This window comes from Purpureocillium lilacinum (genome assembly GCF_023168085.1).
Source record: "Purpureocillium lilacinum CBS 284.36 DNA, scaffold_2, whole genome shotgun sequence".
Classification (NCBI taxonomy): Eukaryota; Fungi; Ascomycota; class Sordariomycetes; order Hypocreales; family Ophiocordycipitaceae; genus Purpureocillium; species Purpureocillium lilacinum.
This window is the reverse complement of record NW_027072112.1, coordinates 4,924,833-4,942,910: the sequence shown is the minus strand read 5'-3', so window position 1 is coordinate 4,942,910 and position 18,078 is coordinate 4,924,833. Positions and strand designations below refer to the sequence as shown.

Below are 18,078 nucleotides of genomic sequence, written 5' to 3'. Positions count from 1 at the left end.
TCCGCCTCTAGTGATACAACCAAACGCCATTTAAGCACGCCTTTTTATCCACCCGGTTCCGTGGCGTCTCATTGTGTACCGGCAGCGGCCCCGCCAGCGATACGCTCAGGCTCATCTTTTGTGAGTCTCTCCCAGGCGCCGCCGTGCCGTTCCGCCAGGGCACGCATGTCCGCTCCCTCCAGGCCGTTAGCGAGCTCGGCGACGGCCGCGACGTCACGCTCGATCTGTGCCTCCTTGGCGATTCGGTCCGGGTCCGCCTTGCCGAGGGGGCCGAAAACCCAGAGCTCCTTGATGCGGCGCGAAAGGGTGAGGAGCTCCTTGATCGACGAATACTGCGCGCGTGGTCAGTAGGTTTGGTCACAGGAGTTTGGCGTAGTGGTCGCCCTACCAGTCCGTCGAACTCCATCTTGATGGATATGCCGGCCACGGCCATGGCCTCGGGGGTGGCATTGTTGCGTTCACCCTCGGCCTGGACCGTGGCGTGCATCATGAGCGTGCGGTAGCGCGTAAGGATGTCTGCTACGAGGCGGTTGTGGATGTCTGGCGGTGCTGGTCAGCTTGAGGTTCGTCGTTTTCATGGCGCAGGCTCGGCGCTATTGGCGGGGGCCAGCGTCCTGGCGAGCGTTGCTGGAAGGAGAGGTATCGTACCCATGAGATTGGACGACTGTGGTTGTGAGCGGTCCATGGTGGCTGCCGCTGTGATGGTGCCTCGGTGAGAATGGAGCGATGTCGAGGTTGAGGTGCCGAGTCTCGAGGTGAAGCTGGTTGGTGGGACTGGTGGGGGTGGGGCGCGTCTGACATCGCGGCAAGAGGCGCGCCGGGCCTGGCTGTCGCTTCAACACCGCTTCAGTATGGCATCACCAACGCAAACATGGCACGGATAACAACGCACAATCTTCATCTCAAGAACACTCTCGACGCCCCATACGCCAACGCGACAGCCCACCACCGGCTTCAAAACTATGTATAGGCTCTGGTAGCGGGGTGGCGTCTTGCCGGCCGTTGGCCCAGGCACACTTCCAACCCCCAACCTGACATGAAGCCACTGGCGGCTGCGGCTGCTCTCTTTCCGCTCACGACGAGTTGCAAGTGTGGCAAAGCCGTCCGAGGCCCTGGCTCTGGCAAGACAGCTGGACGCTGCGGCTCTGAGCGTCGGCCACCGGCACGGGGGCCTTGTTCGATCTGCGACGTTAGCGCTTATGCTCTCCACCATCCCAACAACCGCGCGGGTTCCTTGATCCACCTCTTCTTGCCTCGCTGCTGAACTGGCCAGATGGCATAATGGCAAAATGCTCTGCCTAGACGTTGGCAGTGGAACGAGTGTGGAAGGACATGAATGCTGGGGAAAAGTCTCGAGTTTCCCAACTCAAACAGGTAGCATCGGGAGCCGCAGCCCCCAAGAGATATTCCCTGCTTCGCGCGTGGCGCTTCTGGGCCTGCAGATTAAGCGCTCCACCGTACCGACTATCAATTGGCTCTCAGCGTGTTGATGGGCATGGGGTGAGACGCAGGCGGTGCTGCGATTCAAGACGGGAGGTGGTCGATCCCCTGCTGTCGTCTGCTGCGTCCCTCTCGCGAAGGATTCAAACTTTGTTCAACCATTGTCGCGTTCTTGGCCGATCGCTTCCCTGCGAAGGAATCAAGGGCTCGTCTTCGATACCACGGCGCCGGACACAGACTGCTTGATCTCGCGATAACTTCACTTACTGTCTGTCCATCGGCATCATGGCGGACAGAACGGCGTCAACGCCTACCGGCACCGGCAAGGGCACGACGACCTCGCCGCCCGCTATAACGTCTTTCCCGAAAAATCCCTTGACGAAGTCGTTTTCGCGCCCGAAAGACTGTACCGGCGTCGTCAAGTCCTCGTTCCTCGCCATGATGGACGTCGCTTCGACCTGTCTCCCTCCCGGTATCCAGACAGAGTCCGACGCGTACTTTTCTCCAGGAATTGCCTGTCCGTCTGGCTACGTCAGTGCCTGCCACGACAACACTGGTGTCGCATCCTTGACGACTGTTACATGCTGCCCGACGCTCAACCGCGACGTCACACTGTCCTGCGTCGACGACAGGACGCTGGCATCGGTATGGAGCACGCTGTTCTGCACGTGGATCGCGCCCAAGGCCAAGACTTCACTCCCGGTTACGTTGAGCGCCAACGGGGTCACAAGCACCGAGAACCTGGACTTCTCGAGCCCCGGCGGCCTGAACGCTTTTGGCGTTCGCATGGTGTATCAAAAGACGGACACGGACAGGCCGACAGCAACGACTACCGGTGGCACCACAAAGCCAACGAGCAGCGACCCGACAAACTCGGACACGAGCACACCTTCGCCGGGGGATGATGGAGGACTTTCGACTGGTGCAAAGGTGGCGATCGGGGTTGTCATTCCGGTCGTGGCCATTGCGGCGCTGGTTGGGATCCTGCTTTGGTGGCGGAGAAGGCGAAGGCATCACGGCCAAAGCAGCAGCGGCGGCGGGGAGCTGTACAAGTACCAGCCGCAGCCTCAGCAAACGGCGGAGCTACACGGGCAGCCTATGCAGGAGCTGCAGGGAAGCGTGGTTGACCCCGTCGAGCTACCGGCGTCAACTCCGCATCCGAGGCAGGCTTGATTCAGAGGGGGAGTTGGATTGATGGATAATGTCTACTTTTCAAGCGCATTGAGCACACACGTATATACTAGCTAGAACTCTGACGCTGATCAAGCGTTTATGATATCAATGTACTTTTGCCTTTCTCTTCAAAGGAAGAACCCTGATGCCTCGTCTGGGGATTCCTACTTTCGCTCAGGAGGAAGGGGAGCACACTGGGCTCGTGGACATGGCGAGCTTTGGTGCCGCTGGCTCAGCAGTCATCGGAGAGGCAACGGAGCTTTTTAGGCGTTGCAGCGGGTCTGGCTCGCTGTTCGATGCAAACCGGGCAGTTCACAGTCTGCGAACAGGTAGTCCTCGCAGCCCGCGCGCACATGTTGGTTGGCGGCGGCAACGCGCGTGGCTCTGCACACGCGTAGCAAACACATGACGACGAGCGCCTGCCTCTACGCTCTTGGTGCTCTTCTTCAACCATTGTTACTGCACACCTTGCGTTGCCTGACTTCGGCCCCCTCTTGCGCAAATCTCATGCTTCACGTTGTAAGAGGCGGGCCCTGGCAGTCACCGAGCCGAAATGTACCGTGCATGCTCAACTTCACCATCCGCAACACAGTGCATTAAAAGACGGCGGACCGACTCATCATCACCCGCAGCAATGGCCGAGTACCCGGAGATGGAGGGCCGGACCGCAGAGGAGCGCCAGTGGTTCGCCGACCTGCGGAGCATCTGGGACGATATCGGAGACCAGCTCACCCACGGAGACAAAGCCATGTGGTTCAGCCTCCTCGAGAAGATTACCGCCAACAAAGAAAAACTGCCAAGCAAGCACCTCGTCGGCGGCCGGGCCAAGAGGGACGGCAACTGGTTCTCGTGGCTGTTCCTGCGGACCATGTTCGGCTACGACCAGGTGCATCACTTGAAGGCCGCGGAGATGGCCCGGAGAGCTCATCCCCGTACCCGCCTCGAGTTCGACATGCTGCCGCATGGATACGTCCGCCGCTTCAACCACGCCGACAAGCAGACTGCCAGAGTGCAGGCGAGTCCTGCGCGTCGATCTCGCCATGTGGAACCCGAGGATGAAATCACCGTTGCGGTGTCGTCTCCCGAGACGGCACCGCCGACAAGAACAATGCAGTACAATGACACCACCGCGGCCCCTTTCCAGTCTATGCCTACACCGGATACCCCCGGCCCACTACCAACTGCGCAACAGCCGCGAGCCCGCATCAGCGTCGTGTTCAACGGCTCCGAAGTTCACGTAGATGAATCGCTGACGGATGTCAACTTGATGGCTCTGATGCAGCGCGTTGAGAAGAAACTGGACAACCAGCACCAGGAGACATTGAGCGAGATGAGGCGCATAGAGAGCAAGGCGGACCAGCAGTACCAAGAGGTCCTACGCCTACTGGGCTTGATTCAGAGCGAGCAGCTGCGAGCGGGGGAGGACAATGGTGTACAGTTGGGACGGATTTACGACGCGGTGAGGGGACTGGCAGTCTGCTTGGAGGGGTGCGGAACGGTGAACAATGATGCGTGATGGAATGGTACTAGTACGTTTGACGCAGAGTTTGGCGCACGTTTTCTACCGAGGAGTTCATGTTTTGGGAGGGGTCTCTGCAGGCGTGGATTTGGAGGGCGATCCGGCCATCCCAGGGCTGGTGTTATATGACGGCACATGAGAATACAAAACTCTCAATCATACATGGAAGCATTGCAATGGCAAATGCCACTCGTGGCCAAGTTTTATTCGTATTACGAGTGGGCACAGGAAAGGGCTCTCAACTACATGTAAAATGGAACCTGTCTGGGCTGCCGGAGAAGCGGGACAAAACGCAATCATGGTCAAATATGGCGCTGCTTGATTCAAACTCGGCTGGGAAAGAATGTATAAGTTCACAGATGCTTGTGCAAGATGAAGACTATCCATGATCTGAGCCATGCAGGGAAAACATATGACGGGCTTCGCGGGCATTCATCAATATAATCCATGTCGTGATGAGACTGGAGCTTCGGTTTCGATGTCGCCGCTGTCGGATGCGGACCGGTACATCTTGGCTAGACCTGGGACATCAGTGGGTGCAGCAAACGCAGCAAATGCCATCCCTCATTGTGGGCTGACCCCTATTGTTGCGGCCGAATGAACGGGGTGGCCGCCGTCCAGCTGCCTCGCACCTGGCTCAGCCCCTCCTTTTCTCGCCCGTTCACATTCTCCATCAGAGGATAAAACAGACTGCTCCCATTGCATGCGCTCTCGTTTGCACCGGTTCTTCTTCAACCTTCTTTTCTCGTACAACCACGAGCTGCACTGATCACTGTCCTCGGCACCAGATCATCATCACCCCGCCTACTGCACAAGCTTCATCTCATCAAACCCCTATTCCATCTAGTCAAGATGCCTTCTCAGCTCGAGAACTCGGATCCTGTAGCCAATGAAGGGGCGGCAATCCACATTACAACCCCAGGCGAAGAGAGCGGAGGTACCACTCCGACCACCGTCTCCAGCGATTATGGCCATTACGAAGGACTGGTCGGTTCGTACCGACTCAACCATGATGCCGACATTTTGGCAGACGAGGATGACCATTCGCAGGCCTACGATGAATTTGACCTTGACGGTTATGAAGATTGCGACTTCAATGATTACGACCCTCGCCATGCCACAGGATATGTTGATACCAATGTCGAGCATGATGAACCCTCCATGTTCGTCGAAGGACACAACGAAGAACTTGCGCAGGGCAATCACACCCGCCCTGTCTCGTCTGAAGATGCCCAACTCCCCCGCCAGCCTCTTGCCGCTAAACGCAAGCGATCTGCCGAGGACGGCGGTCCCGCGCCCCTCAATTTGGCCACCAGCAACAAGCGTCGGGCACTCGACAACAGTGACGAGGACATCAACATGGAGGAGGAGCGCGAGGCTTTGGAGGGGCTCGCCAAGGCAATGAGCAGCCCAAGATTCGAAAACCTGCCCAGATTGGGCCAGAGAGTCAGCGAAATCCACGACGAGGTGGGCATGGTCATGAACAGAGTCGACCGAGTGGAGGAGCACCACGTCGAGGACCTCGCCAACGAGCTTGAGGCTATCAAGGCCCTGATCTTCGACCTGGAGGACAAGCTGGAGGAGCGGCTTGAGCGCCGGCTGGAACGTTCAACGCTGCTCATGATTGAAGATCTGATGTCCCCCAAGTTGCGAGTTCAGTACGAGCGGCAGAGCGAGATGGAGGAGCTTCTCGCCAAGCACAAGCAGGATATGGAGGACCGCCTCGCCGAACACTCCGAGGAGATCAAGGCGCTTCTTCAAAAGCACCAGGAGCACAGCAAGCTCCTGAAAATTCACTCGGAGATGCTCGCGGACGGCTTCGGGGGCGAGTAAACGCCATCCAACTTCATACAACAACGAGCGAGCCATTGGGGCTGAGAGCATCCACCCGAGCTCCATTTCGCTAACTAATAGCTCGAACGATGAAGATGCTGACGAGAAGGATAAGACTGCTTGAGAGACAAAGTGAAAGATGCCCTTTACTAGCTTCCCTAAGGAAGGTAAATGTGTGGATAACAGTATGTCTGGGTCAGGGAGCAAGGAGCATATGGACTTGGGCGCCAGACGAGTGCGCTCTTCACGGTTGTTGATGTGTAGGACAAACCAATGATGTGAACAAGAACACTATTTTCGGACATCGCAGCCATTGCCATGTTCTTGTCATTTGTGATGTCGGCGCCCGGGCAGATGAAGCCGTCGCAACTGAAGCGAGTGTCGCTGCAAGATGGCTCAACGTGCATCGCGACTTGAGTCACTGGATCACGATTGCTGCCCGACCCGCAAGCCGCAATGTTCAACGAAGCGTCTGTGCATGGCCCGCAGCCCAGCCCAGCGCTGCGGATGCCCACCGCTACACAAAAACAGGGTTGTGCCACGATCGCCGCGGCCCGTTCTGGGGGCGGGCGCCGGCGCGGGACAGCACAGGCCGCGAGCGGCACAGTTCGAGAGATTGCCTGCCTGCCATCTTCATCTCCGGACGAGCTCAGGTGGCGGAGCTTGGCCGGCTCGTGTTAGGGCCAGGAGCGTGGGCTTTGAGCAACGGTGACCCTCCGGGAACGACGCGCAGGGCGGAGAGAAGCTGGCTGGGCATCGACGGTTTCATCTTCCCAGCTCACTTCGTCGCGACAACCAACGTTATGCTACAACGCCCTCATGCACGCGTGCAGATGCGCATGCATGGGCAACGCTGTGATGGTCGTCACACAAGGTGCCACATGGCAGGCCAACGGTCAGCTTCCTCGAAAACCCTGCACGTTGGCTCTTCTTCCGCTCGGCAAATCCGCCCGTGGCGCCTGAACAGCCGGCGGCCCCGAGTCGGCCGTTTTGGCTGGGAGACAGTGGCTACGAAGAAGTACATACGCAGGTAAGCCGTGACTGGGGGCTCACTGAACGGACTCATGTGGGCTAATAAGCAGCACCCCCGGCAGACAAACGGAGCCGGTCATGCTGCGCCGCGTAATCAGGCGAGCGAGCATGAATGGAGCTCGCCAGCCAGCTGGTGGAGCGCAATGCACAGGCTAGGTACATCCAGTACAGACGGAGTGGGATTGCAGACGCTCTTGCTCAGTGCGATGCTTGCTTCTTTCCCGCACGAGTCGTTGGCGATTGCTTCACGCCCTAACAATCTGAGACGCATGCAGACATATGCGTCCTCCTGCAGCACGCGTCAGACCTACTACAAACTAGTTCCTCATCATCGTCCAGCCAGCCTCCGGCGGCAAAAAACGGACAGAGAAAAACCACACGTTCGCCTGCCGCCGCCCCTTGAATCCTCACCGATTGTCGCACGTTTTGTGGAGCAGCTAGAACGGGCTGGGCCGAGGGAATACGGGGCCCTTCGACCCTCGACAGGGGTCCGCCTGTCAGGGGCTGAGGCTTGTTTTGCCTTGGCTCTGGGCCCGTCAACCGCGGTGGTGGAGAATTTCTTCCATCCCTTTTCTCTTCCAGCCTGGCGGGAAGGTTTTGGGCGCTGTTTGTGCTGGTTGGTTGGTTGGTTGGTTGGTTGGTGAGCTGAGGTGGTTGTCAGCGGAAGCAGGTAAGGCGAGACATGATGGAGGCTGTGGCCGCGATGGCTTGACGATATTCCAAATGCTGCGCAACAGGAGGATACGAGCAACTGGCGCAGCACAGCACAGCGCCTTCGTAGTATGGACGGAGTACTACATTTGAGTTGAAGGCACAGACACCGCCTTGCCCCGTGCCCGGGATCAGTCCGTCCGCATCGCCATCCTGGGGCAAAAGCGCCGAAAGGTCTCCCCCATCCCATCCCATCTTGTCCCATCCGCCCCCCTCCCCTCCTCCCTGGCCCATCCACAACACACCCCGTCGTGCCGGCGGCGGGTCAGGACTCGAAACAAAGGCTTGCGCCTCGCGGCCCCCCTCGGTAGTTTCGCGAGGCCCAATGGCCAGCCCCGAAGCGGTGACCTGGCGCTGCCCTGCTGGACCGTCCCCTGCAGCAGTGGCGGACCGCCACCATTCTTATTCTTACGTATTAATAGTGCCCCGGACCGGAGGGGGGGGCCTGAAGATGTCGTTGGTCTGTGAGACTCCGGGGTGGCTGTCGAAGCAACTTTTTCTTCTCTTCCTTGCATCCTTGCCTCTCTGCTCGACTCTTTTCCCTTCTTGATTCGTGAAAAACCTCCAGTTTTCGTTGTTTGCTTGCGGTCAATTGGACCAACTTCCACACTCGTTGTCACTTGCCACTATTGATATAATCTCCCGAGCACGAACAGACCTTCCTCTGCCGACACTAAGTTGCATTCTACACGATCCTTCCGTGCCTTTGATCCGACTCCGCCCAACCCCCGATCGTTTGAACATCGTTGTTCACGGGTCTTCGTCCACCTACATATCCTATTACCTCCACCACCACCCAACATGGCTGAAGAAGGCGGAATGCCCGACCTGCACCAGCAGCACCACCACCACGCCGAAAAGCCCAAGGCTCTCGACATTCCGCCGCCGCTTGAGCATGTCGCGACGCTTTCTTCGCCCGTGGCGCCCGGCCCGCCGCCGACCCTCCTCAACCGCCGCCGTGGCTCGCTCGACCTCGACGACTACTTCACGGGCCCGCGTGACATCCAGAAGCACTCCAAGTGGCCCATCTTCCTGCAGATGCACGGCAGCATCCTGCCCAAGCTCCTCCTGCCGCTCTTCTTCGTCAGTGTCTGGTCGACGGCCATCACCTGCATCCACGAGCTCGTGCACGACCTTGGCATCAACTCGGTGCTGCTCACCGTCCTCGGTTTCGTCGTCGGTCTGGGTCTCTCGTTCCGCAACTCTACTGCTTACGAGCGATATGCCGAAGGCCGCAAGTACTGGGCCTCGGTCGTCCAGTCGTCGCAGGTCCTCGGTCGCGTCTTCTGGATCCACGCCGCCGAGCGCACCGACCAAGACCCGCGCGAGCAGATGCTCCGCAAGCTCAGCTCCATGAACCTCATCGTCGCCTTTGCCATTTCCCTAAAGCACGGCCTTCGATTCGAACCCTACACGGCCTATCCCGACCTTCAACACCTCATCGCTCACCTCGACACCTTTGCTCGCAGTGCCACGGAGACGGCCGGTCCAGCTGCCGCCATCGATGGGCGCAAGAAGAAGTTCTTCCGCGAGATTGGCGAGTATCTGGGTGTCTCCTTTGCCGCCAGCAACCCGCGCAAGACGCTCAAGCGTGCGACGCAGCCTCTTGGCAACCTGCCGCTCGAGATTCTCAACCACATCGCCGTCACCATCGACATGCTCGTCCGCAACGACCAGCTGCGCGTCCCCATGCAGCAGACGCTCGCCTACAACAACCTGTCGGCCCTCAACGACGCGCTCACGGGCACTGAGCGCGTTCTCTCCACGCCGCTGCCCATTGCCTACACCATTGCCATCTCTCAGATCACCTGGCTCTACGTTGCCGTCCTGCCGTTCCAGCTCGTCAAGCTGCTTGACTGGATTGCCATTCCGGCTTCCATCGGTGCTAGCTTCATCATCCTCGGCCTCCTTTTCATCGGCCGCGAGATTGAGAACCCCTTTGGCCAGGACGTCAACGATCTGCCCCTGGACAGCTACTGCGAGCAGATCGCCGCCGACATGGACATCATCGCCGCGTACGACAAGCAGGATCCCGAGGCCTTCCTCTTCCGCCCTGCCAACATGCCCCTCTACCCCATTAGCACCGCCCCTGTCGGTGTCTGGATGCACCGCTCCGAGGAACGCCTGCGCGAGACCATCAAGTCCAAGCCGGCCAAGGCTTTTGAGTGGAGGAAATGGGGCATCAAGGGGACTGCCAACAACAGCGGCGCCACCAGCCTGCACGGCGACCACAACGTCTGAGTCGTTGGACGCAGCTGCATGAGCAGCGAGCATCTTCTAGTGTGAAAGCATCATGGGATAACAAAAAGGCTAGCTGGCGGCGTTTTATCTCTGGGTCGACTTGAGCGATGAACATTTTTCTTACAAGACCAAACGCCTTAAATGTGTGGGCATGTATAATTACAAACAACTGGCCCATGCCATGTCTAGTCATAGTCGACGCTGACAAAAGGACTGTTTTCTTTTCCCCTCCTTGTCCCATCAAGACAGCTTGTGTATCCGATAGCCTCCCTGAGACGTCCGTTTTCATCGTGCGACGACCTGCACTCATCTCTTGTCCGCCGGCATCCGCTTCAGCACAAATAGCAACGACGCCGAGATGGGCACCAGCAGCACCCAAGCCAGATGTCCGTAGAAGATCTGGTTGTGCGCACCCACTGCGTAGATGGCGCTGGATACGCCCGGCGCCAAGGAGCGTATCGCGCTGGTGCATGTCAGCGCGATGGCGTTGAGCGTGCCCAGCAGATGAGGATCCGGCGCGACGTCGTTGAGGGCTAGTTGCACCGCCGTGAAGGACATGGACACGCCCGGGCCGACGAAGACGACTATCGACCCCAGGATCCAGAACCACACCATGGCGACCTCGGTGTGGACCCGCAGCAGCCCGTTCATGACCATGTACCCGATGAAGAAGAACGGATATGCGATGACGCACAGGCGCAGGACGCCGTTGGTGCCTATCCGGCGCTGCAGAAACGGAAAGGCAAGGAGCAGCCACAGCGCCTGACTGCCTCCCTGCGCTGCCATGTAAAGTGATATTTGGAACGAGTTGCACCCCATGCCGCCGAGAGAGACGGGCGTGTAGAGGACGACGGGCAGGATGGCGGTAAAAGCAAAGGCCAGGAACATGATGTGCCCGTACGTCCACAGGACGATGGCGACGTTGGGGGCCATGGTGAGCTCCCGCAGCGACATCTTGACGGGCTCCTCCTCATCGTTGTGGTGGTCATCGGCGTGGACCGCAGGCCCGCTCCCCCCGCTCGTTGACGCCTTGCTCTTCTTGAGCGTCTCGTCGAGGAACAACAGGGACGTCAACGCCCCAGTCGCACTGATGGCTCCGACGACGAACCCAGGCAGCGCATATGGGTAGTCCTTGAAGAACTGGATTCCCCCGAAAACTCCCGGGTACTGCTCCGCGGGCTCGGCCAATGCGCCGCCGAGGATGGGACCCAGGAAGATGCCGACGTTGCCCGCAAACGCAAACCAGCTGAAGATGATGGCCTGCGTCTCGGGACTGCTGTGGTCGCCCATCATGGTGCGGATGATGAGGCTCGAGCCGGAAAAGACGCCCGCCAGGCTCCGGAACAGAATCATCTGCCAGATGGAGCGTGCGACGCCGAAGAGCGCGGGGCCAATGGTCATGCCGATGAGGCTCACGAGGAGGACGGGCTTGCGGCCGATGCGGTCGGCCAGGCGGCCCCAGAAGATGAGCACGGCCGTCTGCGTGGCCGAGAAGATGCTCTCGATGAGCCCGCTGTAGAAGCCGACGTCCGACTCGGGCAGCCGGCCGTTTTGCTGCACCATCTGTGCGATGAAGGGGAAGATGGAGAAGAAGGCGATGGGCTCCATCATGCGGGCGTAGCAGAGGAGGAAGATTTGCAGCTTCGGCAGCGGCTTGCCCTTCTTCTTGGTGCCGTCATCTTGGGCGGTGGCGGATTGGTGGCTGTCGAGGGAGTCGTCCTCGTCGTCGTCCTTGCGGGTGCGGACCAGCAGAGATGCGGCTTCAGAGTCGCCATCCGGAGCGAGTTGGCCCCCAATCAGTAAGGGCGTGGTCTCGGTGGCATGGCGGGTTTGCTCGTCGTCGTCGTTGGCCGGAGCTGGCGGGCGCGAATCGGACCGCCGCCCGGCCTTGATAGAGACCATTTGAACGATCGGAGCCGATGGCCTTGACCCAGAAGCGGGATGTCTATTGCCAACTCGTCTGTATTTGGCGCGGCCGAGGGCTTGGTTCCAGTCGCCGGTGAGTGCGACCTTTGGAAACACGCTGTGTCTTTTTTCGAGGTTGGATTTGTGAAAAGACGCCGGTCTGAGTTGAGAAGAGGTTCATTATTAGGCCCCCAAGCACCTACGTTAGTTAAACTAGCACGCCGCCACCGGACATGCAAGTGTGTGTGCCAGCGGGCCAGCCCCCGTCGACCCCAGAAAAGGCGTGATTGTGCCATTTAGCCGACCCTACCTCAACTAATTAACTAACGCAGGCAGGGTACCGTAACCGGTCTGCCGCAGCCGGTGAAGAAGAACATACATAACTTCCAACATAGTGTTTATACGCAGCACGGGCCGGTCCACCAATCTGCCTGCCTGCGCGCGATGGATAATGGGCTGTCCGGCAATCACACGACATGGCCAAGTCATGTCGAGCATTGAGGCACGCAACACACCCCGGTCCGCTATATCTCCGAGTGTTTGCAGGCGTCCGACAATTTGTTACACAAACGGGTCGGCATTGGGAAATTGTCTCACACGGGCGGGCGGGATGCTGACGCTGTGTTACCGGGGCGGCATGGCAGAGGCGCACGCTCTGCTGGTTGCACGCTTCACGGGCATGGGGCTTGTTGGCCCGCATATTGACCAATTCCCCTGTTTATGGAATCAGTTTTCTCCAGCACTCCGAGGAATAAAATACGCGGCATAATGTATTTAGGTTGTATTATCTTACATCTCCGTGACCGTTTCTTATTTGGAATTGTCGTCTTTCGCGACGGAACGATCTGTCGCACGCGACCACGGTCGAACTGCCGACTCCCCGTGTCACGACTTTTAAGTTCACGGGTGGCGACTCAATCGCGATGCGGTGGTCAGCGCTGGGCCGATGAGCCGTGGCGGGGGTTCGGAGCCGGCGACAGCTTACATATGTCTCTGCGCGGCGACGGTGAAGCCGCCTCCCCTGACCGAAGACCTGTCAGGTGACATCTTGGGCATTGTCGGTGGGCACAGCTTCGCGGCGGACATGGGCAAGGATATGGCTGACTGGCGGGCAGCTGAGCGGACAAGGAATTGCTAGGAGCTGAGCTGTGTCACTACTGGGCGCCAGTCGCCATGGCTCGACTCGAATAACCAGTGCCGGATCAAAACCCAAGGACACTACTTGAAGCCAGACCACATCTCGCCGCCCCGGCCTCACGCCATGTCGTGTCCCTGGATACCGCAGTCAATACGAGCGCGCCATAGCCGGAACCTGAAACAAGATGTGTGTGGTAGCCAAGTGGCAGACCCGCCTGTGTAGATGTCTTGAAGTATTTCACCAGCCACGTTGGGATATGGCAGGGCGCCAATGACCAAGCTGCATATGCCGCCCAGGACGACGGAGCGGAGGGACAGGCATACGCCTGGTGACATGGATCCATTCTCAAGCCAAGGCAACGGCCTTGCGCAAGCTGTCGTGTTCGTATGTGCACCTGTAGGCAGCATGTGCTTACGTCGTAAGGGCGGCCCCAGACGTTCATGAAATCCCGCCTAGCCTAAAGAATGGAAAGAAGCTAGAGACGAAAGCCATACGAGGGCGTCAGCCTTTAACCTCAATTACCATTGCCAGCATCTTGTGCTAATGCCACATGAGCTTGTGAGGTCGTAGGTCGTTGACTATTCAACACAGTCTTCCTTGAAACCCTTCCAAATTGCGCAGCAAGGGCAAGCGGAGATGCGACCTCCTGCCGGAGCCGCATTCACGCGTCAGTCATTCGATCCAGTCATCATTCGACGACCCCAGAGACAAAAAGAAACATGTAGCGTGAAAAAGGCTGCGCGTCATGCTCCATCTGGGCGGTGCAACATCTCTATACAACAGTATACAGGCACCGTTGACGCATGCCACCGAGAGACAATTGGAAATTCTGTATTGCTGCGTGCTCTGCTCGAGAGCATTACACATGGATAAATGTGTTCAACGTCACTAGCAGACAAATCACCAGGAACACTAGACGTCAACGCGAAAAAAAAAAACATGCATGATGGATAGCCCCAGTTTACCACTGAGGACAGCAGCACAAGCGAATTGGCAACTGTAAAGGACCGGTACGTGCAAGATGACCCTCAATTGCCCAAGTACATGTAGCCTTCAGCCCTACTCCCGACTGCCCGAGTCGTTCTCAATTTGATGCTTAGTCTACCAGCAGTCGTAGCTGCCCCAGAACTTTCGCTTGCAGTGGCCCGTCACACACGTGGTCTGGAGCTTTTAGCATTCATGTTGGGCTGAAGGGTACGGCGTGAAGCAACACTACACGTAGATGTTTGAGTCTGGCACACGCACCTTGCAGTGACCCCCCGTCGATATCACAAGCGGGCCAAGATCGATCTCGTTGGTCCCTATGATACATTTCTGCGCCGTCTCCTTTTAGCTACTTGCATGTAATTTTGTGCATTGAAAATACTCTGAAGGACTGACGCAGTTTTCAGATCGTTCTTTGACAAGAGCTCCTTGACCAAGCCCTGCAGTAAGCAGGACGAAAAAGGAACTGGCACGCATTCCCAAAGCGCCAGGCCAATGCTAGCGATGGCGGAACAAGATGTGCCACGATGGTTATATGATCAGCGACCAGCTGCGATGACTTTGGTGTCTAACTTTTTAGGGTGAACTTCAGACTGCCCTGTATGTTGTTTTCTGAGTTGGCGGCAGATGCGAGCGAATTCAATATATATATATATATTTAATAAAGGAAGCGGCGTGGACGTAAACATGATACGTCAGCGATATGCGACATGTTTTGTTTCGAAGCGATGCTTCATACTAACTTGTGGCCTTGTGTTGTTCAGACACGGAGCCGTGTGCGATGCTTACTCGCGTGCGTTGGCACGATTCTAGCCACGCAAGACCTTATGTTCAGCCAATCGTGCTCGACGGGCTAACGCGTATGAACCTACGGGCTGGGACTAACAGATTGGTTTTTTTATGGAAATAGTACACTTCGCCCTGGCAGTTCAAGGCGAGGCTACAGCTGCTCATGCGACGTTTACGTGACCGTCGCTTGGGTCGGCCTATCAAAGGTTAAGGTCAAGCGTACTTACTCTTGCAAATATAGGGGTCCTGATGAGCAGTCTGTTGGTCGTGTCGAAGTACACGTAAACACATAGTAACGGACAGAGACTGAATCGCGCGCCAGGGTTCAACGAGACAGGAAGATGAAGAGTTGGCTTCGCAGAAGTGCTGTGAGACACCTCAAACTTGGAAGGCTGGGCTCGCCAACCGACCCCGACAAACTCAGTACATGTACCGTTGCTCTCGTCCTCCATGACGCGTAATGCCTCCAAGGTCGGTGACGCCAGCTTACATCAAGGCGGTATTGAAGGATGGCCTTCTGCCCCGGGCCATGGCGCAGTCGCCCGACGCAAAGGCAAAATAGAAATGTGCAGTCACGATGTCCGGCATCAATCTCGCCCACAGACCGTTACACCAGCGCCATCTCGGTACCGACAGGCGGGGAGAAACACGAACAGAGGGAAATGCGAACTTCCCCGCAGCATGGATGGGTAGGCAGAGGCACGGCGATAAGTGAGACCGTTGCCATGCGTGTCTCACGCAGAGAGAAAACTTGTCTCCCAGCCGAGGTTCCATCGTGCAGCACCGCGGCGGCGGTGCAGACTGTCCATCGGAGGCTCAACGCGCCGGGCGTAGGCTGAGACCAGAACCAGGGCTTTGTGGACGCGAAGCGAAAACTGAACCGAAAAAGCAAGTTGAGACGACGTCAATAAGACCCAGCCCTGTTACGACGCAAAGCCCCCCGATTTTTGGTGAGCCCGGTTGGTCACATTTCGCAACATGACCAGATCAACGAACCACGCGAAAAAGAAATACAGGTCTCTTTGTTTTACGAGATGCAAAAGCTATGTACAAAGGTGATGGGCGCAATTTTCTGCCTTCACCGATACGCCGCCTCCTGCCAAGTCCGTCTGTCGCTTCTCAAAGGACTGGAAATCTCGCCATGCAAAAAAGTGCGTAATTTGGACAAGGAAAACGAGACAAGGCGCGGTAGATGGTCGTCTGGCCCCCGCTGCAGCTGTTTCGCTACAGCTCAGCGTTGAGGAAATCGAGAATGGCGTTGTACGTGAAGCCCGCGCTGTAGCCCAGGTTGAGGCCGTGGCCGCCGAGAGGCACGACAGTCGCGTTGAACGCCTTGGCCTTCTTGAAGCTGCCCTTGGACATGGCGAGGAGGTTGGGGAATGGCTCGGTGATGTTCATTGCCGCAAGGGGTTTGGTGTTGGTGCAGTCGCCGCCGCAGAATGGCACGTCTCGGTCTGTGACTCAAAGTCAGCGTTCGGTGTAGGCAAGAAACGGAGCAGTGGCACGTACCTCCAGTAATTATGAGAACCGAGCCACCAAAGTTGCTCGTCATGCCCGTGGAGCCGACGGTCAGCAGCTCGCCCACCGCCGCGGGCTGGCCCATGTCGGTGGCCGCGCAGAGCATCTCAGGGTCAAAGTCGTCGGGGCCGAAAAAGTCGATGTGAACGCCAATTTCAGACTTGGGAGCGACGTAGCCGACCGCGTACTGGCGTCTGAGACGGCGGTTCTCGCTGACTGGCGCAAAGTTGCTGCCCAGGGCGAAAGTGCCCATGAAGCCCGGGACCTGGCTAAAGCCCGTGAGGACGATGCCATTGGAGATGTCAGGGTACTGCTCCGTGAGGGCAAATGTCATGGCCGAGCCGAATGAGTGGCCGACGTGGACCGTCTTGGAGTACCGCTTCGAGACGCCGGGGAGCTTGCCGCCCTGGACGATATCGGTAAGAGCCTTGAGCGCGGCGACCTCGAGGAAGATCTGGATGTCGTTGACCGGGTCGCCGTGGGACGAGGCGCCGATGCCGAGGCGGTCCCATGAGAGGGTCGAGTACTTTGCATCGAGAGCCTTGTTGATGTAGCTATAGTTGTAGTTGTTGTAGGGGAAGTCCCAGTAGCTGCGGTCGAAGCCGACGCCGTGCGTCAAGATCTGGATGGTGTCGCCGGGTCCGTCCTTGGGCTCGCAATAGGTCGTGGCGAGGGTGTAGTCGCCCTGAACCGTCTTGTACTACACGACAACGCCCGTCAGCCACCACGCCGAGCATCAACGTCATTTCGCGGCCCGACATGCAAGCATATCCCCGCCCAAGACTTACCCCCTTCAGCACGGCCTCGGTGTAGTTGTAGTTTTGCCTGGCGAGGTTGAGGAAGAAGTTGGTCACCTCGATCTCGGTCGCGGGCGCCTGGACGTCGAACTCGCCATTGCGAGCGCTAATGCTGACGGGCACATTGATGTTCCTGCAGTTCTTGGCCGCCACGACCACGGCCAGTGTCGCCAGGATCGCCGCCGCCGACTTGAACATGATGGAGGGAGGCGAGTGCAGGTTCCACCGCGCGGCCCTGGATATATGGAAAATGCAGCGATGCGAAAAAGCAACAAAGGAGATAAAGATATAATAAAATAACAAGGAGTGTAAACGTGGGAACCCGGTGCTCGCGATCGAGAGAGCCGCCTACCGATTATGCAGGTTTAAGCGGTCAGGGGGTCCAGGAGTGAGAGGGATGGCGGTGGTGGTGCCCGGGGTGTTTATACATGCGGCGCCGCGACAGGGTCGGTCAGGTCCCTGGGACGATCCAGTTCGGAGATCGTGTTGGCGGCCGTGCTCAAGCTCCGTCATAGACGACCAGGGGCGGCCGGAAGCCAACCCGTGAATAGACTTTAGTCCCCATGGGTCTGATGATTATAATTATCACAGTATCGTTGGGACGTGCATCTCCGTCGAGCCCGTACGCCAGGGCGACACCAAGCATCTGCCATCTCTTGGCGGGGGAGGGCAGTCTTCGACGTTGGCTGCACCCAGCGAGGAATGACGCCCGGCTGCCCGGCCGTGCTAGAGGGGGGAGCTCCAAGAGGCTAGCCTAGCACCGGCTGTTCAGATGCTGGGTGGGAACGACTACGGAGATCACCCGGGGTGGGAGGCTTGTCGAATGGAGCTACAATGGTCTCAAGCCAGGACCTCGAGGATCGGAGGCGGCTGGAGCTAGCAGAGCTACGGGATACGGACCAGACCACGGCGCAGGCGGGCGGCAGATGGGGGCCGCTGGGAAAAGCCCGCAGCTGGTCATCGTCAACGGACAAAAAGTACTTACTCTCCACGACGCT

The 18,078-nt window shown here is 58.1% G+C and overlaps 7 protein-coding genes across 7 annotated transcripts; 4 read left to right on the top strand and 3 right to left on the bottom strand.

Annotated features, from left to right (window-relative positions):
• Positions 1-68: 68 nt before the first annotated feature.
• Positions 69-685, bottom strand: PLICBS_003251 (uncharacterized protein; the record flags this gene model as incomplete). The annotated part of the gene is made up of 3 exons (XM_018322990.1): positions 69-332; positions 389-540; positions 649-685. The coding sequence occupies 3 exons, from the start codon at positions 683-685 to the stop codon at positions 69-71; spliced, it is 453 nt and encodes a 150-aa protein (XP_018178220.1).
• A 1,040-nt stretch (positions 686-1,725) lies between these two features.
• On the top strand, positions 1,726-2,613 carry PLICBS_003250 (uncharacterized protein; the record flags this gene model as incomplete). The annotated part of the gene is made up of 1 exon (XM_018322988.1): positions 1,726-2,613. The coding sequence occupies one exon, from the start codon at positions 1,726-1,728 to the stop codon at positions 2,611-2,613; it is 888 nt and encodes a 295-aa protein (XP_018178218.1).
• A 634-nt stretch (positions 2,614-3,247) lies between these two features.
• On the top strand, positions 3,248-4,129 carry PLICBS_003249 (uncharacterized protein; the record flags this gene model as incomplete). The annotated part of the gene is made up of 1 exon (XM_018322987.2): positions 3,248-4,129. One exon carries the CDS (start codon positions 3,248-3,250, stop codon positions 4,127-4,129), a length of 882 nt encoding a protein of 293 aa, XP_018178217.2.
• An 855-nt stretch (positions 4,130-4,984) lies between these two features.
• PLICBS_003248 (uncharacterized protein) lies at positions 4,985-5,965 on the top strand (the record flags this gene model as incomplete). Its single annotated transcript, XM_018322986.2, has 1 exon — positions 4,985-5,965. The coding sequence occupies one exon, from the start codon at positions 4,985-4,987 to the stop codon at positions 5,963-5,965; it is 981 nt and encodes a 326-aa protein (XP_018178216.2).
• Positions 5,966-8,509: 2,544 nt separating this feature from the next.
• Positions 8,510-9,949, top strand: PLICBS_003247 (uncharacterized protein; the record flags this gene model as incomplete). Its single annotated transcript, XM_018322985.2, has 1 exon — positions 8,510-9,949. The coding sequence occupies one exon, from the start codon at positions 8,510-8,512 to the stop codon at positions 9,947-9,949; it is 1,440 nt and encodes a 479-aa protein (XP_018178215.2).
• Positions 9,950-10,255: 306 nt separating this feature from the next.
• On the bottom strand, positions 10,256-11,851 carry PLICBS_003246 (uncharacterized protein; the record flags this gene model as incomplete). Its single annotated transcript, XM_018322984.2, has 1 exon — positions 10,256-11,851. One exon carries the CDS (start codon positions 11,849-11,851, stop codon positions 10,256-10,258), a length of 1,596 nt encoding a protein of 531 aa, XP_018178214.2.
• A 4,138-nt stretch (positions 11,852-15,989) lies between these two features.
• On the bottom strand, positions 15,990-17,278 carry PLICBS_003245 (uncharacterized protein; the record flags this gene model as incomplete). Its single annotated transcript, XM_018322982.2, has 3 exons — positions 15,990-16,219; positions 16,275-16,983; positions 17,072-17,278. 3 exons carry the CDS (start codon positions 17,276-17,278, stop codon positions 15,990-15,992), a joined length of 1,146 nt encoding a protein of 381 aa, XP_018178212.2.
• Between the last annotated feature and the right edge of the window lie 800 nt (positions 17,279-18,078).